Source organism: Salmo salar, chromosome ssa06 (genome assembly GCF_905237065.1).
Source record: "Salmo salar chromosome ssa06, Ssal_v3.1, whole genome shotgun sequence".
Taxonomy (NCBI): Eukaryota; Metazoa; Chordata; class Actinopteri; order Salmoniformes; family Salmonidae; genus Salmo; species Salmo salar.
In genome coordinates, this window is record NC_059447.1 from 89172324 (window position 1) to 89197963 (window position 25640).

Sequence of the window (25640 nt, forward strand, 5' to 3'; positions counted from 1 at the left end):
AAAACCCTTGAATGAGTAGGTGTGTCCAAACTTTTGATTGGTACTGTATATACAGCAGTATGTGGACACCCCTTCAAATTAGTGGATTCGGCTATTTCAGCCACATGCGTTGCTGGCGGGTGTATAAAAATCGAGCACACCGCCATGCAATCTCCATAGACAAACACTGGCAGTAGAATGGCCTTACTGAAGGGCTCAGTGACTTTCAACGTGGCACCGCCATAAGATGCCATCTTTCCAACAAGTCAAATTTCTGCCCTGCTAGAGCTGCCCCGGTCAACTGTAAGTGCCATTATTGTGAAGTGGAAACGTCTAGGAGCAACAACGGCTCAGCTGCGAAGTGGTAGGACACACAAGCTCACTGAACAGGACTGCCGAGTGCTGAAGCGTGTAGCGCATAAAAAAAATTAAAAATTGTCCAGTCCTCGGTTGCAACACTCAATACCAAGTCACAAACTGCCTCTGGAAGCAAAACGTCAGCACAAGAACTGTTTGTCGGGAGCTTCATGAAATGGGTTCCATGGCCGAGCCTAAGATCACTTCAGCCGATGCTTGGCATGGCGCATGGTGATGTAAAGCTCACAGCCATTGGACTCTGGAGCAGTGGAAAAGCGGTTTCTCGAGTGATGACTCACGCTTCACCATCTGGCAGCCCGACGGACGAATCTGGGTTTTGCGGATGCCAGGAGAAAGCTACCTGCCCCAATGCATAGTGCCGACTGTAAAGTTTGGTGGAGAAGGAATAATGGTCTGGGGCTGTTTTTCATGGTTCAAGCTAGACCCCTTAGTTCCAGTGAAGGGAAATCTTAATACTACAGCATACCATGACATTCTAGATGATTCTGTGCTTCCAACTTTGTGGCAACCGATTGGGGAAGGCCCTTTCCTGTTTCAGCATGACAATGCCCCCTTGTACAAATCAAGGTCCATACAGAAATGGTTTGTAGTAATCGGTGTGGAAGAACTTGACTGACCTGCACAGAGCTCTGACCTCAACCCCATTGAACACCTTTGGGATGAATTGGAACGCCGACTGCGAACCAGGCCTAATCGCCCAACATCAGGGCCGACCTCACTAACGCTCGTGGCTGAATGGAAGCAAGTCCCCGCAGCAACGAAAAGTGGAAAGCCTTCCCTGGAGACTGGAGGCTGTTACAGCAGCAAAGGGGGGTACCAACTCCATATTAATGCCCATGATTTTGGAACGAGATGTTCCACAAGCAGGTGTCCACATACTTTTGGTTAGGTAGTGTATTTCAGTCTCTGGTGATAAAATGAACAGGAATTGGTGCATGCGGCGGCTGGATGACTGTGTCCCCTTTTCTCAGCGGAGGGAGGGAGCGGGAGGACGGTGAGTCAGGCGAGAGGCAGCCTCACCGCTGCTCCCTCCCTCTCTCCCTCCCCTCAGACGCAGGCCATCAAGTAAAATATAATAAAAAAATTGGTCTGAGAAGAAGAACATTGGCAGGGCAATTCAAGCATAACCAATATGTAGTGATAATGTATTGGGCCTTTTGCCTACTACACAAGCCTTATTGCTACAGAACTGTTTTTAATTCATTAATGTTATGTAGGCTTATGTTTATTAAATTCAGTTTTTAAAAAGTATACGAGTGGTCGATCTCAGTTTGCATTGACTCAGAAAAGGCTTTTCTGTTTTTACATCCTCTCCCAATTCAATTCAAAAGAGGCTTTATTGAAAACGTGTTTACACTGCCAAAGCAAGTAAACACTAGCTCTCTCTAACACAGATACACACAGACCTCTGGACGCGGTAGACTCTAGTCCAGGGTGGCACCAGTGCCAGGATGCGTGCCACCAGGTCTACCAGGGCAGAGGGGGAGTAGCTCTTATAACGACCGGTCTTCCACAGCTCATACAGACCTGTACCCCTGATCACCAGAGTGGGGTACAGCTTCAACCCATCTGGCCTGAACGCTGGGTTCTCAAAGAACTCCTGGGAGGGCAGAGAAAGAGGAGGATGGAGGGGGAAGAGGAGGATGGAGGGGGAAGAGGAGGACGAGGACAGAGAGGAGGACGAGGACAGAGAGGAGGACAGAGAGGAAGAAGAGGAGGATGGAGGGGGAAGAGGAAGACAGAGGAGGAAGAGAAGGATGGAGGGGGAAGAGGAAGACAGAGGAGGAAGAGGAGGATGGAGGGGGAAGAGGAAGACAGAGAGTGCTGTTAAAGAACAAGACGTCCCAGTGATGCAGGTGTATATGACAGGAGAGCAGGACTGTGACCATTGGCCAAATACACCATTTATCTCCTGCTCTCTCACACCGACACGCTCCGATTACTACCATTAGGATTACACACACAGGGTGTGAGAGCTATTCTTAAAGGGATACTTTAGGATTTTAGTAAAGAAGCCCTTTATTTACTTCCCCCAGAGTCAGATGAACCCGTGGATACCATTTTAACGCTAGTTAGCATTGGCTCACTAAACTACCTCTAACTTCCTTCATACTGGATGCAGAGACATAAAATAGGTACCCATGAGTTAATCTAACTCTGGCTACACATGGAACCCTGGTAGACCTGGTTAAGGATGGCTGGGTGAACCTTCATTCTGAGCTTGGTTACGAAGAATGGCTGGGCGAACCTTCATTCTGAGCTTGGTTAAGAATGAATGGCTGGGCGAACCTTCATTCTGAGCTTGGTTAAGAATGAATGGCTGGGCGAACCTTCATTCTGAGCTTGGTTAAGGACGGCTGGGCGACCCTTCATTCTGAGCTTGCTTAAGGATGGCTGGGCGAACCTTCATTCTGAGCTTGGTTAAGAATGAATGGCTGGGCGAACCTTCATTCTGAGCTTGGTTAAGGACGGCTGGGCGACCCTTCATTCTGAGCTTGCTTAAGGATGGCTGGGCGAACCTTCATTCTGAGCTTGGTTAAGGATGGCTGGGCGAACCTTCATTCTGAGCTTGGTTAAGGACGGCTGGGCGACCATTCTGAGCTTGGTTAAGGACGGCTGGGCGACCCTTCATTCTGAGCTTGGTTAAGGATGGCTGGGCGACCCTTCATTCTGAGCTTGGTTAAGGACAGCTGGGCGACCCTTCATTCTGAGCTTGGTTAAGGATGGCTGGGCGACCCTTCATTCTGAGCTTGGTTAAGGATGGCTGGGCGAACCTTCACCTAGGAGTCTGGTCTCACACTATTTGTATGTCATTGTTATAAATCGCTTCAGCTCTGCTGCAATGAGTGCCGTCCTTCCTTCGGGCCTGTCGGCGCCGTGGCTCGAGTCCAAGAGATGTTCCATGTTACAAGTTATTTTATCTAGTTAGCGACCGCTGAAGCGCAATGTCCTGAAAGGCTTCCGCACCTATCTAAGAGAGTTAGAGTGGGCAATGTTTCAGACATTTTCTAGGCCTTTTCCCAGCTGGGGTGAGCAGTGTGGTTCCTAAACAGGACCGCTCAGACGTACAGGGGTCTACCAGGTGTAGCTGCCACTCAAATCCCAGCTGCTGATGACCAAAAGTCCTGTGCTACTACCGTGCAAGGGCCCGGCTAGGAGATTCCAGATCATTCCATCCTGCCCGTTACCAAGCACTCCATTGCCTGTAGACTTTAATGGTGCAGGAATTCTAGGTGGAAGTCGCTGCAGAGCAGTAGTGGATACCTGCGTGATGAAATGATTTAGAGTGACACGAGGGGGGGGAAATGTGCTTGTCCCAACATCACTTCTTCGTTGTTGGAAAACGGGCTACTTCGGTGGCAAGGAAAGAAGAAGAAAATATCAAAGATGACCAGTACCTCCCCACAGCTGCAGGAGGCTTTTGGCCTGCCGAGTTAGCATGGGGCCACCCAGTTACCGTGTGTTGCCACGAGGAGGCCCGGCAAGTCTTGATGAAGGAGAGGATGTTGCTTCGTAGTGCAAGCCAGCGGCAGCGAGCTGTAAGCGAGAGGGTTGCAAGCAGGTGGCAAGTAGGCATGCGCCTTCCCTCTAGCTACTGCATCACACACACAGGTAGTAGTGAAGCCAGACCAGATAGTTTAGCAGGCCAGACAATCACACCAGGCAGTTATGAACTACCCATAATCCCCTCTATACTCTTCACCACTTCTTCTCTGTAATATGAAGCGATGAGTCACCACACACTGACTGGATGGCAGGATGACTACCCGGGTCATAAAATAACCCAGACATATTGTGCATCCCAAATGGCACCCTATTCCTATGTAGGGCCCATAGGGGTCTGGTGAAAGTAGTGCACGGAATAGGGGGCCATTTGGTATGCACACAAAGAGACAGAGAGACAGAGAGAGACAGAGAGAGAGATGAGAGAACCACGGCAGTGGGTTGGGTCCAGTCATCACGCAGTGGGTGTAACCTAGCTACCACACATTAAACAGTGGGTTGGGTCCAGTCATCACGTGGTGGGTGTAACCTAGCTACCACACATTAAACAGTGGGTTGGGTCCAGTCATCACGTGGTGGGTGTAACCTAGCTACCACACATTAAACAGTGGGTTGGGTCCAGTCATCATGTGGTGGGTGTAACCTAGCTACCACACATTAAACAGTGGGTTGGGTCCAGTCATCACGTGGTGGGTGTAACCTAGCTACCACACATTAAACAGTGGGTTGGGTCCAGTCATCACGTGGTGGGTGTAACCTAGCTACCACACATTAAACAGTGGGTTGGGTCCAGCCATCATGTGGTGGGTGTAACCTAGCTACCACACATTAAACAGTGGGTTGGGTCCAGTCATCACGCGGTGGGTGTAACCTAGCTACCACACATTAAACAGTGGGTTGGGTCCAGTCATCACGCGGTGGGTGTAACCTAGCTACCACACATTAAAATGACGGAGCTCTTTCAATCAGGGACAGACCACTGTAGGAGGGGTAGTTTGTATTCACATCGGTGTTATAAACTACAGCTGTGTCACATTTTTCTGAAATAAATGTATATCGGTGGAAATAGGTTCAGATAATCTTTATGAATCCTGACAAACTACAAACACAATTTCTTAGAATTCATCCTCCCTTGTAAAACACCTGGCACTATTTACAGTATACTGCTCCACATCCCGCTGTGTGTGTGTGTGTGTGTGTTACTCACGATGAACTGTTCGATGTCTCTCTCCATACCAACGTTAGGAAGGTCAGGCATCATGTGAGACACCACCTTGAAACCTGCGTCTTTGGAGAAGTGGAAGGACTCACACACCGCCCTCACCGTGTGACCTCTGGACACACACAGCATTATTACTACACAGTGAGCATGTGAAACACACAATCACGTTCACTAGGATGATCACAAATCACTCACACACACACACACACACACAATAGGTTACATGGTGATCATGCCTCACACCAGGGACATGCGAGTCCTGCCTCACACCAGGGACATGCGAGTCCTGCCTCACACCAGGGACATGCGAGTCCTGCCTCACACCAGGGACATGCGAGTCCTGCCTCACACCAGGGACATGCGAGTCCTGCCTCACACCAGGGACATGCGAGTCATGCCTCACACCAGGGACATGCGAGTCATGCCTAACACCAGGGACATGTGATGAGTATCTATGACCCTTGGGTCTCAGCCCCTTAGATTAGTGACATATGACTAGCGGCCATGAATAAGAATACTGACATATGACTAAGATAAGTGACATATCACTAGCGGTCGCTACGAAGGCTCCATTCAAAATCCCTCCTGACCCTTAACCTCTGCGCTGTTGGTGTCTCAAACTAAGTCCTCGTAGACTCTATGAACCCCTTATCTCACACACTAATGACCTCTGACCTGTTGGTATCCCGTGCTACGTCCTCGTAGACGCTCTGAACCCCTATCTCCAGCCGGGTACAGCCGTACCCCAGCATGTCACTGAGGTGTCTCTTCAGACAGTAGTCAGGGCGCGTCTCGATGGTGATACCAACACACTTGGTGTTACTGCGTTCCGAGTACCTATAAAAACAGGAAAGGAGACGGAGAAGTTAGCTGTCAGCAACAGGTTGCTGATTCCAAAGAACTAGAAGGAGATTTCCATGTCTGATTGGGTCAGATCGAGGGCATGGGTAATATATCCAGCCCCCCCCCCCACACCAACACGTATGCATCTTTCGGAAGGGGTTGGAATAAAACGGAACCCACATTTCTGTTTGACCGTGTGTACAAATTGGACAATAAAGGAATCTTAATCTCTTAACATGATCTGTGATAATATTAAGGGCAAGGAGAGCACAACTACCTGGACAACCCCACTCCAAGTCATTGTCAGAAAAATGTGAGACAATAATAAATCACTTCATAAAAATGGCACAACAAAAGTTACATTTTCTATGAATAACTTCTTCCCCGTTGAAACTGTAGGAACGAGGAGAGCCGATTCAGGTTGAATTGAGCTGAGATTAGACAGCATCATCAGTCTGGTTGTCATTCTCTCCACTTGGACAGGTTTGATCATCATCATCATCATCTAGACCAGTCATCTCAGCTCATATTCCTACAAACTATTACTGGGAACATAATGTCCATTCTAACGGTCTGACGATTGATTTAAGACCAATCACAGGAGTTATTGCCCCAGAGAACACATCAGATTGGCTGAAATTAGTCAATAAAAATGCCATTATCTGGATGGTTATATGCAGGTCACATGCAGAGGCTTTCCTCATCAAATGAACGGAGGCATAGTGGGACTCGGGGAAGCGTGATTGCTACAGGCAGACAAGCTCACACACATACATACGGCAGAGATAAGGGCCTCCCACGTCTCAGCCTGATTAGCTGCCGTAACAATTCCTGTAATCGTGTCTTAACGAACATGCTGATAACGCCACTGGATGAGCAATACAGGAGCACACACACACACACACACCTCATCAGCCAGTAGGGAGTAAATACCCTGACTAACAAGCTCTCTGTTCCCCCCACTCCTTTATCACATCCCTCCATTTTATATTCATCTCCCAAAAGTCACAAACGTTCTCCCTCCTACTGTAACGACGGGCCAAAGCATGAGTCATTTAACTCCCAAAAGATGGGACACTTTCCAATCCTCCTTCATAACAACTAAACAAATATCAGGTCAAATGTTCCCTTCTTCCAAGTCTTCATTTGTCATATGTAGAGGTCGACCGATTGATCGGAATGGCCGATTAATTAGGGACGATTTCAAGTTTTCATAACAAATCGGAAATCGGTATTTTTGGACGCCGATTTGGCAGATTTTTTTTCTTTCTTTTTCGGCCGATTAATCTGCATCGGCCTTTTTCGGTCCTCCAATAATCGGTATCGAAAAATCATAATCGGTCGACCTCTAGTCATATTGGTTAATAAGGATTTTTTATTTATTTTTTGCTGAGAAAATGTCTACAGCAGGGATGGACAACTGGAAGGCCCTCGGATCAATCCCCCCTTTTAATAACTCAATCAGGATCTCAACGTATTGTTGAGAGTTAGAATACACAAGGTGAATCTCAACATTTGGTTGTGCATCAGCAGTTATCATCATGTCAGTCAATTAGCCGATGTCAGATAAAAATGTTTAGATTGCCAAGTCAGTTTAGCAGTCAGCTACAGTACTAGTCAAAAGTTAGGACACACCTACTCATTCCAGGTTTTTTATTTATTTTAAAAAAACAAACATTTTCTACATTGTTGAATAATAGTGAAGACATCAAAACTATGAAATATCATATATGGTATCATGTAGTAACCCCAAAAAGTGTGTTACAAAATCATCCGTTCACCTACTCTGAGTCTCACAAAGACACGGTTGGAACCAAAAATCTCAAATTTGGATTCATCAAACCAAAAGGACAGATTTCCACCGGTCTAATGTCCATTGCTCGTGTTACTTGGCCCAAAGCAAGTCTCTTCTTCTTATGATGTCCTTTAGTAGTGGTTTCTTTGCAGCAATTTGACCATGAAGGCCTGATTCACTCAGTCTCCTCTGAACAGTTGATGTTGAGATGTGTCTGTTACTTGAACTCTGTGAAGCATTTATTTGGGCTGCAATCTGAGGTACAGTTAACTCTAATGAAATTACGCTCTGCAGCAGAGGTAACTCTGGGTCTTCCATTCATGTGGCGGTCCTCATGAGCCATCTTCTGTATACCACCCCTACCTTGTCACAACACAACTTATTGGCTCAAACGCATTAAGAAGGAAAGAAATTCCACAAATTAAGTTACGAATTTTAATGCATTCCAGGTGACTACCTCATGAAGCTGGTTGAGAGAATGCCAAGTGCCAAGAGTGTGCAAAGCTGTCAAGGCAAAAGGGTGGCTACTTTGAAGAATCCCAAATATAAAATAGATATTTTGATTTGTTTAACACTTTTTTGGTTACTACATGATTCCATGTTATATTTCATAGTTTTGATGTCTTCACTATTGTTCTACAATGTAGAACATAGTAAAAATACAGAAAAACCCTGGAATGAGTAGGTGTGTCTAAACTTGTTATCATGGTTGAATTACCAGCCGGGTGGACTCCACTGATTTTGTTAGACAGTCTCACTTAGATATATTAAAAACAGCTCATTTTCCTCTCCATGGCAAAATGAGTAGAATTGCATGAAATTAGTTATAAAATTGCTAATTGTGAGCAGCTACGGTCCATTATGAGGAGTTCAGATTTTTTTTGTGGTCCCTACCCCAATCAAAGTTGCCCGTCCCCTGGTCAACAGCGTTTGCTAGATCTCAAGACACAGAGAACATTGCCATCTCGTGGAACAAACTAACCATCACACTTCTTCAGACAGGAACTATTTCACAACCAGAGGGAGCAAAGATACCTCCAATATAATAACAGATATTTGGTCGGGTCTAGTTCAGGGCTCTCCAACCCTGTTCCTAAAGAACTACCGTCCAGTAGGTTTTAATTCCAACCCTGTTCCTGGAGAACTACCGTCGAGTAGGTTTTAATTCCAACCCTGTTCCTGGAGAACTACCGTCCAGTAGGTTTTAATTCCAACCCTGTTCCTAAAGAACTACCGTCCTGTAGGTTTTAATTCCAACCCTGTTCCTAAAGAACTACCGTCTAGTAGGTTTTAATTCCAACCCTGTTCCTGGAGAACTACCGTCGAGTAGGTTTTAATTCCAACCCTGTTCCTAAAGAACTACCGTCCAGTAGGTTTTAATTCCAACCCTGTTCCTGGAGAACTACCGTCTAGTAGGTTTTAATTCCAACCCTGTTCCTAAAGAACTACCGTCCAGTAGGTTTTAATTCCAACCCTGTTCCTAAAGAACTACCGTCTAGTAGGTTTTAATTCCAACCCTGTTCCTGGAGAACTACCGTCTAGTAGGTTTTAATTCCAACCCGGTTCCTGGAGAACTACGGTCCTGTAGGTTTTAATTCCAACCCTGTTCCTAAAGAACTACCGTCCTGTAGGTTTTAATTCCAACCCTGTTCCTGGAGAACTACCGTCTAGTAGGTTTTAATTCCAACCCTGTTCCTAAAGAACTACCGTCTAGTAGGTTTTAATTCCAACCCTGTTCCTAAAGAACTACCGTCTAGTAGGTTTTAATTCCAACCCTGTTCCTAAAGAACTACCGTCTAGTAGGTTTTAATTCCAACCCTGTTCCTGGAGAACTACCGTCTAGTAGGTCCAGACGGGGTTAGTGATACAACAGAGATATGGTGGGGTCCTGACGGGGTTAGTGATACAACAGAGATATGGTGAGGTCCTGACGGGGTTAGTGATACAACAGAGATATGGTGGGGTCCTGACGGGGTTAGTGATACAACAGGAGAGATATGGTGAGGTCCTGACGGGGTTAGTGATACAACAGGAGAGATATGGTGGGGTCCTGACGGGGTTAGTGATACAACAGGAGAGATATGGTGGGGTCCTGACGGGGTTAGTGATACAACAGAGATATGGTGGGGTCCTGACGGGGTTAGTGATACAACAGAGATATGGTGGGGTCCTGACGGGGTTAGTGATACAACAGGAGAGATATGGTGGGGTCCTGACGGGGTTAGTGATACAACAGGAGAGATATGGTGAGGTCCTGACGGGGTTAGTGATACAACAGAGATATGGTGAGGTCCAGACGGGGTTAGTGATACAACAGAGATATGGTGAGGTCCTGACGGGGTTAGTGATACAACAGGAGAGATATGGTGAGGTCCTGACGGGGTTAGTGATACATCAGGAGAGATATGGTGGGGTCCTGACGGGGTTAGTGATACAACAGGAGAGATATGGTGGGGTCCTGACGGGGTTAGTGATACAACAGGAGAGATATGGTGAGGTCCTGACGGGGTTAGTGATACAACAGGAGAGATATGGTGAGGTCCTGACGGGGTTAGTGATACAACAGAGATATGGTGGGGTCCTGACGGGGTTAGTGATACAACAGGAGAGATATGGTGAGGTCCTGACGGGGTTAGTGATACAACAGGAGAGATATGGTGAGGTCCTGACGGGGTTAGTGATACAACAGAGATATGGTGGGGTCCTGACGGGGTTAGTGATACAACAGAGATATGGTGGGGTCCTGACGGGGTTAGGGATACAACAGGAGAGATATGGTGGGGTCCTGACGGGGTTAGTGATACAACAGGAGACATATGGTGGGGTCCTGACGGGGTTAGTGATACAACAGGAGACATATGGTGGGGTCCTGACGGGGTTAGTGATACAACAGGAGAGATATGGTGAGGTCCTGACGGGGTTAGTGATACAACAGGAGAGATATGGTGAGGTCCTGACGGGGTTAGTGATACAACAGGAGAGATATGGTGGGGTCCTGACGGGGTTAGTGATACAACAGGAGAGATATGGTGAGGTCCTGACGGGGTTAGTGATACAACAGAGAGATATGGTGGGGTCCTGACGGGGTTAGTGATACAACAGGAGAGATATGGTGAGGTCCTGACGGGGTTAGTGATACAACAGAGATATGGTGGGGTCCTGACGGGGTTAGTGATACAACAGGAGAGATATGGTGAGGTCCTGACGGGGTTAGTGATACAACAGGAGAGATATGGTGGGGTCCTGACGGGGTTAGTGATACAACAGAGATATGGTGGGGTCCTGACGGGGTTAGTGATACAACAGGAGAGATATGGTGGGGTCCTGACGGGGTTAGTGATACATCAGGAGAGATATGGTGAGGTCCTGACGGGGTTAGTGATACAACAGGAGAGATATGGTGGGGTCCTGACGGGGTTAGTGATACAACAGGAGAGATATGGTGGGGTCCTGACGGGGTTAGTGATACAACAGGAGAGATATGGTGGGGTCCTGACGGGGTTAGTGACACAACAGGAGAGATATGGTGGGGTCCTGACGGGGTTAGTGATACAACAGAGATATGGTGAGGTCCTGACGGGGTTAGTGATACAACAGAGATATGGTGGGGTCCTGACGGGGTTAGTGATACAACAGGAGAGATATGGTGGGGTCCTGACGGGGTTAGTGATACAACAGGAGAGATATGGTGAGGTCCTGACGGGGTTAGTGATACAACAGGAGAGATATGGTGGGGTCCTGACGGGGTTAGTGATACAACAGGAGAGATATGGTGAGGTCCTGACGGGGTTAGTGGTACAACAGGAGAGATATGGTGGGGTCCTGACGGGGTTAGTGATACAACAGAGATATGGTGGGGTCCTGACGGGGTTAGGGATACAACAGGAGAGATATGGTGAGGTCCTGACGGGGTTAGTGATACAACAGGAGAGATATGGTGAGGTCCTGACGGGTTTAGGGGTAAAGGTTTAGAGAGGTTCAGTACGGTACCCGACAGCCTTGGCCATGTTGTTGGAGTTGTGTTCAGACAGGCTTAGTGAGGTTAGTAACCTAAACGTAGCAGGTGTAAAAGAAAACGCCTGAGCGAAGCTGGCAAAAAAACGGAAACATTCGGTTTTCAGGCTTTTCCCCCCCTGCCTCTTCCGTTTTCTTCCAGCCCCCACTGAGGGTGGGGAGTCAGGGTTAATACGGTAGGACCCTGACAAGCTGGACCGAGTTCTCCACCGTTTGGAAACCACTGCTCTAGGGTAGAACATGTCTCTTTTGGTGTATTGAATAGCATTCCTTTCCAATGCCAACCCCTTGTAGTACAGACTGTTCTGACTGGGAATTTAAATAAGTGCAATTGTAATGCAAATATAGTATAAAATAACTTTGAATTAACTGAGTTTATATGATCCTCATGTTCTGTTCATATTCTATTATGATACTCTTCTAAAACAGTGTTCCTCAACCTCAGATTCCTGGACCGGTCTGTGGGATACTGCTTTACGGTACCCTGAGATGTTCGAGTGCTAGTTTTGATGGAAGCGGCACCCCAGGTACCCTGAGATGTTCGAGTGCTAGTTTTGATGGAAGCGGCACCCCAGGTACCCTGAGATGTTCGAGTGCTAGTTTTGATGGAAGCGGCACCCCAGGTACCCTGAGATGTTCGAGTGCTAGTTTTGATGGAAGCGGCACCCCAGGTACCCTGAGATGTTCGAGTGCTAGTTTTGATGGAAGCGGCACCCCAGGTACCCTGAGATGTTCGAGTGCTAGTTTTGATGGAAGCGGCACCCCAGGTACCCTGAGATGTTCGAGTGCTAGTTTTGATGGAAGCAGCACCCCAGGAGGATAAAAAAAACCATTGTTTGCCAGTCCTAGCCTGGTTTCAGATATCTTTCTGCTCCTACCAACTCCATCTCTCAAACCAATGAGTGACAAGGACTTGCTGGCATTTTAGCAAAAACAGACTGGCACACAGTCCCTGTTATAAAACAGATTGAGAAACACTCATCTAAAAAGGGCCATCGGTAGTAGAGGGTTAGTCCAAAATGGCAGCTTATGTCCTATATAGTGCATTGCTTTTACCAGAGTACTATGGAACCTGGGTAAAAGTAGTGCACTATAAAGGAAATAGGGTGCCATAGGGCTCTGGTTAAAAGTAGTGCACTATAAAGGAAATAGGGTGCCATGTAGGACACAAACCTTGAAGAGAGTCTGAAGTGACTAAGTGAGGGAGAAAGGATTCTGAGTGATTAGGTCTCCTACAAAAAAACTCAAAGGATCAATCCTATTGACTCTACAGAGAAGCTGCAGATCAATACCCAGACTGCTCCATTTCCGACACACCGAGTGGTATAATTAATAACGAACCTCTGGCCTAATGAAAGTCTTGATTATATAAAGATATTTGGTTGTAGCGTTCAAGCCACCATGTCACCGGCATCACGTACTTTGTCTTTTGTTTCAATTGGTTTTTTTGGGTGGTCACTGACAGATTCACACTGAGTGTACAAAACAGTAAGTACACCTTCCTAATTTTGAGTTTCAACCCCTTTTCCCTCAGAACAGCCTCAATTCGTCTGGACATCGATTCTAGAAGAAGGTGTCGAAAGCGTACAGTGCCTGACGGACTAGAGGTGTGTCCTGACCAGGTTAATGGGTGGGGGGGGTAGTACTATTACCTGACAGCCTCAGCTACGTTGTTAGAGGTGTGTCCTGACCAGGTTAATGGGTGGGGGGGTAGTAATATTACCTGACAGCCTCAGCTACGTTGTTAGAGGTGTGTCCTGACCAGGTTAATGGGTGGGGGGGGGTAGTACTATTACCTGACAGCCTCAGCTATGTTGTTAGAGGTGTGTCCTGACAGGGTTAATTAGGGTGGGGGGGGTAGTAATATTACCTGACAGCCTCAGCTATGTTGTTAGAGGTGTGTCCTGACAGGGTTAATTAGGGTGGGGGGGGGTAGTAATATTACCTGACAGCCTCAGCTATGTTGTTAGAGGTGTGTCCTGACCAGGTTAATTAGGGTGGGGGGGTAGTAATATTACCTGACAGCCTCAGCTATGTTGTTAGAGGTGTGTCCTGACCAGGTTAATGGGTGGGGGGGGGTAGTACTATTACCTGACAGCCTCAGCTATGTTGTTAGAGGTGTGTCCTGACAGGGTTAATTAGGGTGGGGGGGGGTAGTAATATTACCTGACAGCCTCAGCTATGTTGTTAGAGGTGTGTCCTGACAGGGTTAATTAGGGTGGGGGGGGGTTAGTAATATTACCTGACAGCCTCAGCTATGTTGTTAGAGGTGTGTCCTGACCAGGTTAATGGGTGGGGGGGGGGTAGTAATATTACCTGACAGCCTCAGCTATGTTGTTAGAGGTGTGTCCTGACAGGGTTAATTAGGGTGGGGGGGGTAGTAATATTACCTGACAGCCTCAGCTACGTTGTTAGAGGTGTGTCCTGACAGGGTTAATTAGGGTGGGGGGGGGTAGTAATATTACCTGACAGCCTCAGCTATGTTGTTAGAGGTGTGTCCTGACCAGGTTAATGGGTGGGGGGGGGTAGTACTATTACCTGACAGCCTCAGCTATGTTGTTAGAGGTGTGTCCTGACAGGGTTAATTAGGGTGGGGGGGTAGTACTATTACCTGACAGCCTCAGCTACGTTGTTAGAGGTGTGTCCTGACAGGGTTAATTAGGGTGGGGGGGGGGTAGTAATATTACCTGACAGCCTCAGCTACGTTGTTAGAGGTGTGTCCTGACAGGGTTAATTAGGGTGGGGGGGGGGGTAGTAATATTACCTGACAGCCTCAGCTATGTTGTTAGAGGTGTGTCCTGACCAGGTTAATGGGTGGGGGAGGTAGTACTATTACCTGACAGCCTCAGCTACGTTGTTAGAGGTGTGTCCTGACCAGGTTAATGGGTGGGGGGGGGTAGTAATATTACCTGACAGCCTCAGCTATGTTGTTAGAGGTGTGTCCTGACAGGGTTAATTAGGGTGGGGGGGGTAGTAATATTACCTGACAGCCTCAGCTATGTTGTTAGAGGTGTGTCCTGACCAGGTTAATGGGTGGGGGGGTAGTAATATTACCTGACAGCCTCAGCTACGTTGTTAGAGGTGTGTCCTGACCAGGTTAATGGGTGGGGGGGGTAGTAATATTACCTGACAGCCTCAGCTATGTTGTTAGAGGTGTGTCCTGACAGGGTTAATTAGGGTGGGGGGGTAGTAATATTACCTGACAGCCTCAGCTATGTTGTTAGAGGTGTGTCCTGACAGGGTTAATTAGGGTGGGGGGGGGGTAGTACTATTACCTGACAGCCTCAGCTATGTTGTTAGAGGTGTGTCCTGACAGGGTTAATTAGGGTGGGGGGGGGTAGTAATATTACCTGACAGCCTCAGCTATGTTGTTAGAGGTGTGTCCTGACCAGGTTAATGGGTGGGGGGGGTAGTAATATTACCTGACAGCCTCAGCTATGTTGTTAGAGGTGTGTCCTGACCAGGTTAATGGGTGGGGGGGGTAGTAATATTACCTGACAGCCTCAGCTACGTTGTTAGAGGTGTGTCCTGACCAGGTTAATGGGTGGGGGGGTAGTACTATTACCTGACAGCCTCAGCTATGTTGTTAGAGGTGTGTCCTGACAGGGTTAATTAGGGTGGGGGGGGTAGTAATATTACCTGACAGCCTCAGCTATGTTGTTAGAGGTGTGTCCTGACAGGGTTAATTAGGGTGGGGGGGTAGTAATATTACCTGACAGCCTCAGCTATGTTGTTAGAGGTGTGTCCTGACAGGGTTAATTAGGGTGGGGGGGGGTAGTAATATTACCTGACAGCCTCAGCTATGTTGTTAGAGGTGTGTCCTGACCAGGTTAATGGGTGGGGGGGTAGTAATATTACCTGACAGCCTCAGCTATGTTGTTAGAGGTGTGTCCTGACCAGGTTAATGGGTGGGGGGGGGTAGTAATATTACCTGACAGCCTCAGCTATGTTGTTAGAGGTGTGTCCTGACAGGGTTAATTAGGGTGGGGGGGTAGTAATATTACCTGACAGCCTCAGCTATGTTGTTAGAGGTGTGTCCTGACAGGGTTAATTAGGGTGGGGGGGGGGGGGGGTAGTAATATTACCTGACAGCCTCAGCTATGTTGTTAGAGGTGTGTCCTGACAGGGTTAATTAGGGTGGGGGGTGGGGGGGGGGGGGGTAGTAATATTACCTGACAGCCTCAGCTATGTTGTTAGAGGTGTGTCCTGACCAGGTTAATGGGTGGGGGGGGGTAGTAATATTACCTGACAGCCTCAGCTATGTTGTTAGAGGTGTGTCCTGACCAGGTTAATGGGTGGGGGGGGTAGTAATATTACCTGACAGCCTCAGCTATGTTGTTAGAGGTGTGTCCTGACCAGGTTAATGGGTGGGGGGGTAGTAATATTACCTGACAGCCTCAGCTATGTTGTTAGAGGTGTGTCCTGACCAGGTTAATGGGTGGGGGGGGTAGTACTATTACCTGACAGCCTCAGCTATGTTGTTAGAGGTGTGTCCTGACCAGGTTAATGGGTGGGGGAAGGGGTAGTAATATTACCTGACAGCCTCAGCTATGTTGTTAGAGGTGTGTCCTGACAGGGTTAATTAGGGTGGGGGGGGTAGTAATATTACCTGACAGCCTCAGCTATGTTGTTAGAGGTGTGTCCTGACCAGGTTAATGGGTGGGGGGGGGGGTAGTACTATTACCTGACAGCCTCAGCTATGTTGTTAGAGGTGTGTCCTGACCAGGTTAATGGGTGGGGGGGTAGTAATATTACCTGACAGCCTCAGCTATGTTGTTAGAGGTGTGTCCTGACCAGGTTAATGGGTGGGGGGGGTAGTAATATTACCTGACAGCCTCAGCTACGTTGTTAGAGGTGTGTCCTGACCAGGTTAATGGGTGGGGGGGGTAGTAATATTACCTGACAGCCTCAGCTATGTTGTTAGAGGTGTGTCCTGACAGGGTTAATTAGGGTGGGGGGGGGTGTAGTAATATTACCTGACAGCCTCAGCTATGTTGTTAGAGGTGTGTCCTGACAGGGTTAATTAGGGTGGGGGGGGTAGTAATATTACCTGACAGCCTCAGCTATGTTGTTAGAGGTGTGTCCTGACCAGGTTAATGGGTGTGGGGGGTAGTAATATTACCTGACACCCTCAGCTATGTTGTTAGAGGTGTGTCCTGACAGGGTTAAATAGGGTGGGGGGGGGTAGTAATATTACCTGACAGCCTCAGCTACGTTGTTAGAGGTGTGTCCTGACAGGGTTAATGGGTGGGGGGGAGGTAGTACTATTACCTGACAGCCTCAGCTACGTTGTTAGAGGTGTGTCCTGACCAGGTTAATGGGTGGGGGGGGTAGTAATATTACCTGACAGCCTCAGCTATGTTGTTAGAGGTGTGTCCTGACAGGGTTAATTAGGGTGGGGGGGGGTAGTAATATTACCTGACAGCCTCAGCTACGTTGTTAGAGGTGTGTCCTGACAGGGTTAATTAGGGTGGGGGGAAGGGGGGGTAGTAATATTACCTGACAGCCTCAGCTATGTTGTTAGAGGTGTGTCCTGACAGGGTTAATTAGGGTGGGGGGGTAGTAATATTACCTGACAGCCTCAGCTATGTTGTTAGAGGTGTGTCCTGACAGGGTTAATTAGGGTGGGGGGGTAGTAATATTACCTGACAGCCTCAGCTATGTTGTTAGAGGTGTGTCCTGACCAGGTTAATGGGTGGGGGGGGTAGTAATATTACCTGACAGCCTCAGCTATGTTGTTAGAGGTGTGTCCTGACAGGGTTAATTAGGGTGGGGGGGTAGTAATATTACCTGACAGCCTCAGCTATGTTGTTAGAGGTGTGTCCTGACCAGGTTAATGGGTGGGGGGGGTAGTAATATTACCTGACAGCCTCAGCTATGTTGTTAGAGGTGTGTCCTGACAGGGTTAATTAGGGTGGGGGGTAGTAATATTACCTGACAGCCTCAGCTATGTTGTTAGAGGTGTGTCCTGACCAGGTTAATGGGTGGGGGGGGGGTAGTACTATTACCTGACAGCCTCAGCTATGTTGTTAGAGGTGTGTCCTGACAGGGTTAATTAGGGTGGGGGGGGGGTAGTACTATTACCTGACAGCCTCAGCTATGTTGTTAGAGGTGTGTCCTGACCAGGTTAATGGGTGGGGGGGTAGTAATATTACCTTACAGCCTCAGCTATGTTGTTAGAGGTGTGTCCTGACAGGGTTAATTAGGGTGGGGGGGGGGGGTAGTAATATTACCTTACAGCCTCAGCTATGTTGTTAGAGGTGTGTCCTGACAGGGTTAATTAGGGTGGGGGGGTAGTAATATTACCTGACAGCCTCAGCTATGTTGTTAGAGGTGTGTCCTGACCAGGTTAATGGGTGGGGGGGTAGTAATATTACCTGACAGCCTCAGCTATGTTGTTAGAGGTGTGTCCTGACCAGGTTAATGGGTGGGGGGGGGTAGTAATATTACCTGACAGCCTCAGCTACGTTGTTAGAGGTGTGTCCTGACCAGGTTAATGGGTGGGGGGGGTAGTACTATTACCTGACAGCCTCAGCTATGTTGTTAGAGGTGTGTCCTGACCAGGTTAATGGGTGGGGGGGTAGTAATATTACCTGACAGCCTCAGCTACGTTGTTAGAGGTGTGTCCTGACCAGGTTAATGGGTGGGGGGGGTAGTACTATTACCTGACAGCCTCAGCTATGTTGTTAGAGGTGTGTCCTGACAGGGTTAATTAGGGTGGGGGGGGGTAGTAATATTACCTGACAGCCTCAGCTATGTTGTTAGAGGTGTGTCCTGACAGGGTTAATTAGGGTGGGGGGGGTGTAGTAATATTACCTGACAGCCTCAGCTATGTTGTTAGAGGTGTGTCCTGACAGGGTTAATTAGGGTGGGGGGGGTAGTAATATTACCTGACAGCCTCAGCTACGTTGTTAGAGGTGTGTCCTGACAGGGTTAATGGGTGGGGGGAGGTAGTACTATTACCTGACAGCCTCAGCTACGTTGTTAGAGGTGTGTCCTGACCAGGTTAATGGGTGGGGGGGGTAGTACTATTACCTGACAGCCTCAGCTATGTTGTTAGAGGTGTGTCCTGACAGGGTTAATTAGGGTGGGGGGGGGTAGTAATATTACCTGACAGCCTCAGCTATGTTGTTAGAGGTGTGTCCTGACCAGGTTAATGGGTGGGGGGGGGGTAGTAATATTACCTGACAGCCTCAGCTATGTTGTTAGAGGTGTGTCCTGACAGGGTTAATTAGGGTGGGGGGGTAGTAATATTACCTGACAGCCTCAGCTATGTTGTTAGAGGTGTGTCCTGACCAGGTTAATGGGTGGGGGGGGTAGTACTATTACCTGACAGCCTCAGCTACGTTGTTAGAGGTGTGTCCTGACCAGGTTAATGGGTGGGGGGGTAGTACTATTACCTGACAGCCTCAGCTATGTTGTTAGAGGTGTGTCCTGACAGGGTTAATTAGGGTGGGGGGGGGTAGTAATATTACCTGACAGCCTCAGCTATGTTGTTAGAGGTGTGTCCTGACAGGGTTAATTAGGGTGGGGGGGGGGGTAGTAATATTACCTGACAGCCTCAGCTATGTTGTTAGAGGTGTGTCCTGACAGGGTTAATTAGGGTGGGGGGGGTAGTAATATTACCTGACAGCCTCAGCTATGTTGTTAGAGGTGTGTCCTGACAGGGTTAATTAGGGTGGGGGGGGTAGTAATATTACCTGACAGCCTCAGCTATGTTGTTAGAGGTGTGTCCTGACCAGGTTAATGGGTGGGGGGGGGTAGTAATATTACCTGACAGCCTCAGCTATGTTGTTAGAGGTGTGTCCTGACCAGGTTAATGGGTGGGGGGGGGTAGTAATATTACCTGACAGCCTCAGCTATGTTGTTAGAGGTGTGTCCTGACAGGGTTAATTAGGGTGGGGGGGTAGTAATATTACCTGACAGCCTCAGCTATGTTGTTAGAGGTGTGTCCTGACAGGGTTAATTAGGGTGGGGGGGGGGTAGTAATATTACCTGACAGCCTCAGCTATGTTGTTAGAGGTGTGTCCTGACAGGGTTAATTAGGGGGGGGGTAGTAATATTACCTGACAGCCTCAGCTATGTTGTTAGAGGTGTGTCCTGACAGGGTTAATTAGGGTGGGGGGTAGTAATATTACCTGACAGCCTCAGCTATGTTGTTAGAGGTGTGTCCTGACCAGGTTAATGGGTGGGGGGGGTAGTACTATTACCTGACAGCCTCAGCTACGTTGTTAGAGGTGTGTCCTGACCAGGTTAATGGGTGGGGGGGGTAGTACTATTACCTGACAGCCTCAGCTATGTTGTTAGAGGTGTGTCCTGACAGGGTTAATTAGGGTGGGGGGGGGGGTAGTAATATTACCTGACAGCCTCAGCTATGTTGTTAGAGGTGTGTCCTGACAGGGTTAATTAGGGTGGGGGGGGGGGTAGTAATATTACCTGACAGCCTCAGCTATGTTGTTAGAGGTGTGTCCTGACAGGGTTAATTAGGGTGGGGGGGGTAGTAATATTACCTGACAGCCTCAGCTATGTTGTTAGAGGTGTGTCCTGACAGGGTTAATTAGGGTGGGGGGGGGTAGTAATATTACCTGACAGCCTCAGCTATGTTGTTAGAGGTGTGTCCTGACCAGGTTAATGGGTGGGGGGGGTAGTAATATTACCTGACAGCCTCAGCTATGTTGTTAGAGGTGTGTCCTGACCAGGTTAATGGGTGGGGGGGGGGTAGTAATATTACCTGACAGCCTCAGCTATGTTGTTAGAGGTGTGTCCTGACAGGGTTAATTAGGGTGGGGGGTAGTAATATTACCTGACAGCCTCAGCTATGTTGTTAGAGGTGTGTCCTGACAGGGTTAATTAGGGTGGGGGGGGGGTAGTAATATTACCTGACAGCCTCAGCTATGTTGTTAGAGGTGTGTCCTGACAGGGTTAATTAGGGGGGGGGGTAGTAATATTACCTGACAGCCTCAGCTATGTTGTTAGAGGTGTGTCCTGACCAGGTTAATGGGTGGGGGGGGTAGTAATATTACCTGACAGCCTCAGCTATGTTGTTAGAGGTGTGTCCTGACCAGGTTAATGGGTGGGGGGGGTAGTACTATTACCTGACAGCCTCAGCTATGTTGTTAGAGGTGTGTCCTGACAGGGTTAATTAGGGTGGGGGGGGTAGTAATATTACCTGACAGCCTCAGCTATGTTGTTAGAGGTGTGTCCTGACCAGGTTAATGGGTGGGGGGTAGTAATATTACCTGACAGCCTCAGCTATGTTGTTAGAGGTGTGTCCTGACAGGGTTAATTAGGGTGGGGGGGGGGGTAGTAATATTACCTGACAGCCTCAGCTATGTTGTTAGAGGTGTGTCCTGACCAGGTTAATGGGTGGGGGGGTAGTAATATTACCTGACAGCCTCAGCTATGTTGTTAGAGGTGTGTCCTGACCAGGTTAATGGGTGGGGGGGTAGTAATATTACCTGACAGCCTCAGCTATGTTGTTAGAGGTGTGTCCTGACAGGGTTAAATAGGGTGGGGGGGGGGTAGTAATATTACCTGACAGCCTCAGCTATGTTGTTAGAGGTGTGTCCTGACAGGGTTAATTAGGGTGGGGGGGTAGTAATATTACCTGACAGCCTCAGCTATGTTGTTAGAGGTGTGTCCTGACAGGGTTAATTAGGGTGGGGGGGTAGTAATATTACCTGACAGCCTCAGCTATGTTGTTAGAGGTGTGTCCTGACCAGGTTAATGGGTGGGGGGGGTAGTAATATTACCTGACAGCCTCAGCTATGTTGTTAGAGGTGTGTCCTGACAGGGTTAATTAGGGTGGGGGGGGTAGTAATATTACCTGACAGCCTCAGCTACGTTGTTAGAGGTGTGTCCTGACAGGGTTAATTAGGGTGGGGGGAAGGGGGGGTAGTAATATTACCTGACAGCCTCAGCTATGTTGTTAGAGGTGTGTCCTGACAGGGTTAATTAGGGTGGGGGGGGTAGTACTATTACCTGACAGCCTCAGCTATGTTGTTAGAGGTGTGTCCTGACAGGGTTAATTAGGGTGGGGGGAAGGGGTAGTAATATTACCTGACAGCCTCAGCTATGTTGTTAGAGGTGTGTCCTGACAGGGTTAATTAGGGTGGGGGGGGTAGTAATATTACCTGACAGCCTCAGCTATGTTGTTAGAGGTGTGTCCTGACAGGGTTAATTAGGGTGGGGGGAAGGGGTAGTAATATTACCTGACAGCCTCAGCTACGTTGTTAGAGGTGTGTCCTGACAGGGTTAATTAGGGTGGGGGAAGGGGGTAGTAATATTACCTGACAGCCTCAGCTATGTTGTTAGAGGTGTGTCCTGACAGGGTTAATTAGGGTGGGGGGGTAGTACTATTACCTGACAGCCTCAGCTATGTTGTTAGAGGTGTGTCCTGACAGGGTTAATTAGGGTGGGGGGAAGGGGTAGTAATATTACCTGACAGCCTCAGCTACGTTGTTAGAGGTGTGTCCTGACAGGGCGTCGTGGAGGTTCCTGATGAAGTAGTCTCTGTACTCCTCAGCCAGGGCCATGAAGGTTCCTCCCATCACTATAAACTCCACCTTGTCCACACTGTGGCCCAGCTGCTTCAACTGGACAGGAAAACATATGTTCAGTGTTGTATAGGTCTCCTCTCAGAACAAAGGCAGAGACAAAAGATGAGTACTTTGCTACACATGTAGTACAGTGGTGAATGACGCGAGTTCCCCGCATTTCTAATGTGAATTACTACTATCATCATCATCATCATCATGTCTTATTTTATTATCATAGGTAAAAATGACAGTGGGGTACTGCACTGTGTGTCACTGACCTGTTCCACTCGATGCCTGGTCTGCAGATAGGGATCATAACGTGCTCTGATGGCTCTCATAGACGTCGGCTGACAGACAGAAAGAATACTCGATTTTTAGACAACACTTCAGGATGTTGAAGGTTCTGGGCTAAAGGAATAGTGTTGATTTACCTCATAGCCAGTGTAAGACTGTGTGGAGTATTCAAAGTCTGAGTCTGGCCCACCTGGACAGTATCTGTCACAGCAGAAACAGAACGGTTTCTCTTTATAATCAATACAACATTATGGTCAGAATTCTTCTAGATTTACTGTGATCTGTTACTATGCAGTCTCACACACACACACACACAGATGATCTGTTACTCACACACACACAGATGATCTGTTACTCACAGATGATCTGTTACTCACACACACACACACACAGATGATCTGTTACTCACACACACACACACACACACACACAGATGAACTCACACACACACACGATCTGTTACTCACACACACACACACACGATCTGTTACTATGCAGTCACACACAGATGATCTGTTACTATGCAGTCACACACAGATGATCTGTTACTATGCAGTCACACACAGATGATCTGTTACTATGCAGTCACACACAGATGATCTGTTACTATGCAGTCACACACAGATGATCTGTTACTATGCAGTCACACACAGATGATCTGTTACTATGCAGTCACACACAGATGATCTGTTACTATGCAGTCACACACAGATGATCTGTTACTATGCAGTCACACACAGATGATCTGTTACTATGCAGTCACACACAGATGATCTGTTACTATGCAGTCACACACAGATGATCTGTTACTATGCAGTCACACACAGATGATCTGTTACTATGCAGTCACACACAGATGATCTGTTACTATGCACTCACACACAGATGTTTCCAGTGAAGCTGATGTGAGGGCAGCGATGGGGTTTGCACATCACAGCAACTACTGCAATCTGAACAAAGAGAAACAAGTACACGCGTCTTGTCAGAAATTAAATGGTCATTTTTATTGCTTGTTCATAGAAGGAAGCTGACACACACACACACACACACACACACACACACACACACGTACATACCCCGCTGGCAGTGCGGATAGGCTTGGCCTTGAGTTTGGGCACCAGGGCACGGCGGTAGTGGGGTGGAACAGCAGCTATGATGTCTACTAGCCTGGGCTGGGCTGAAAGACCGTATTTAGCAGAGCACTTCGTCTTCACCCTGATGACAACATGTAAAGGAGTGTTAGAGAGGTTAGTCCATTCAGGGGTGTATTCAATCGTGCACTGCGTAGTAAACCATAGCAAACTGAACTGAAAAAAAGTTTGTATTGGAGAAATTCTGGTAGGTCCATCCCTATTTCGTCCCATTGGCTTAGATTATGATTCCACACTGCACAACGTTTCCCAAATGATGGTTGCAGCCAGGTACGTTTGAGAACATGACAGGTTTCTGGCAAGAAATAATGCTTTGTTTACTTGGTGGGTCACAATCCACTTCCCCAAGGGCTTTAATTTTTTTTATTTAATGTTTAATTTAACTAGGCAAGTCAGTTAAGAACAAATTCTTATTTACAATGACGGCCTGGGAACAGCAAGTTAACTGCCTTGTTCAGGGCTCAGAACGACAGATTTTTACCTCGTCAGCTCAGGGATTCGATCTAGCAACCTTTTGGTTACTGGCCCAACGCTCTAACCACTAGGCTACCTGCCGGGTGGCAGGTACATGGCAGTCCATGGACAGCTGTAGGTTCTTACTTGTTGAGGTTTATGTCTTTTCCCTCTTCATGCGCCTCGACCAGCTGATTGATGACATCAGCAATGGTCATCATCATTAACTCTGCACGGCTCAGATCACCTGGCAAAGTAGTCAGGCAACATTAGCTTAATGAACTACCAGTAATAGCTGACTAAAGGCAACGATATACAACCAAGCATGCCCTGACTATAAAGATGACATACAGTGAACTCCAAAAGTAAATCGGTACAGTAACCACGTTCCTACCGACAGTTTTTATGCGAGTAAAGTCATATCATATAAAATAAATAAATGACAGCTGTGACTGTCATGACGAGATTAAACCGAATATCCAATATAACATTCATTTTTACCTCGGTACAAAGTGTTTGGTCGTCTAATAACTACCGAGCAAGTTTCACAGATACTCAACCCATCTCAAGCCTAGTCACTTTTAATTAGTCAATTTAGCCTAGATAAAAGACAAGAGTTGGTTAGTTGTTCGTAGAGAAATTCAGTTTTGCCTAGCTATCTGGAGGGCAAGTCAGCAGGATGTGTAATTTAGTTAGCTGGCTAGCTAGCTAGCTAGCTAGCCGACGACTAACCTCAGCTCCTAGCTAAACAAGCAGAAAGATAACCATTTCAAAAAAGTAGAGGATAGTTCCACAGACTTACTCTTTTTCTTTTGCTTCCCCATATCTGCAGTTACGTTGACGCTGTGAATTTACAATATGAAACGTGTCATTAACTGGGAAAATGTGGAGAACTTTCAACTTGATAATCAAGCTTGCACGACTCCTGCCGTCCACCCTTGTAAACGGTCGTAAAATAACGTAAAAACACAGCGCTTCTTTTTTTATTCCTAGAAATTCCCTGTCCATAATAAAATAATGTACAAGTGTCTCAATTAAAATATAATAATGTATTTTTATAGTAAAAATGTGTGGAAAAGATTATAATTTTTCACTGCATCTGACATCAATAATTCTAATCTTTTCCACACATTTTTACTATAAAAATACATTATATGTATATTTTCTGAAACATATTTAAAAAAAAAAATATATATATATATATATATATATATATATATATATATATATATATATATATATAGATCTACAATAAATCAGTATACTCTCCAACAGTTTATTCCTAACAACATTCCCTTGCGCAAATCTGTGTATCGCAACTAAATCCGGTTAAGGTTTCAGGACAGGTTTAGGACGATGACTTCAGGGATCTATACGGGCGGCATCAGGAAATGCAACAGGTGGAAAACTATTCGTTCACGCAATGATCTGTTGTTGTTCCCCGTAAGTTTGGACAATTGTGTTTTTGG

At 47.2% G+C, this 25640-nt stretch overlaps 2 protein-coding genes across 6 annotated transcripts in view; one reads left to right on the plus strand and one right to left on the minus strand.

The window, feature by feature from the left end:
• The window catches only part of elp3 (elongator acetyltransferase complex subunit 3), a 61365-nt gene extending 36254 nt beyond the window's left edge, over nucleotides 1-25111 (minus strand). The window contains exons 1-10 of the mRNA XM_014206187.2: nucleotides 24974-25111; nucleotides 24319-24418; nucleotides 23644-23782; nucleotides 23447-23517; nucleotides 22705-22768; nucleotides 22552-22620; nucleotides 22176-22330; nucleotides 5759-5920; nucleotides 5069-5195; nucleotides 1764-1957 (exon numbers count right to left, since the gene is read on the minus strand). Coding sequence (XP_014061662.1) covers nucleotides 1764-1957; nucleotides 5069-5195; nucleotides 5759-5920; nucleotides 22176-22330; nucleotides 22552-22620; nucleotides 22705-22768; nucleotides 23447-23517; nucleotides 23644-23782; nucleotides 24319-24418; nucleotides 24974-24995 — 1103 coding nt within the window. The 5' untranslated portion in view covers nucleotides 24996-25111. The remainder of the gene's footprint in view (nucleotides 1-1763; nucleotides 1958-5068; nucleotides 5196-5758; nucleotides 5921-22175; nucleotides 22331-22551; nucleotides 22621-22704; nucleotides 22769-23446; nucleotides 23518-23643; nucleotides 23783-24318; nucleotides 24419-24973) is intronic.
• A 394-nt stretch (nucleotides 25112-25505) lies between these two features.
• LOC106608308 (kinesin-like protein KIF13B) overlaps nucleotides 25506-25640 on the plus strand; it is a 105201-nt gene continuing 105066 nt past the window's right edge. For 2 of the 5 annotated variants that reach the window (XM_045721146.1, XM_045721145.1), the window contains exon 1: nucleotides 25521-25614. The gene's annotated coding sequence lies outside the window, so the exon portion shown is untranslated. Of the gene's footprint in view, nucleotides 25615-25640 lie in introns of all 5 variants that reach the window. The other 3 variants (XM_045721142.1, XM_045721143.1, XM_045721144.1) reach the window with 3 other exon arrangements.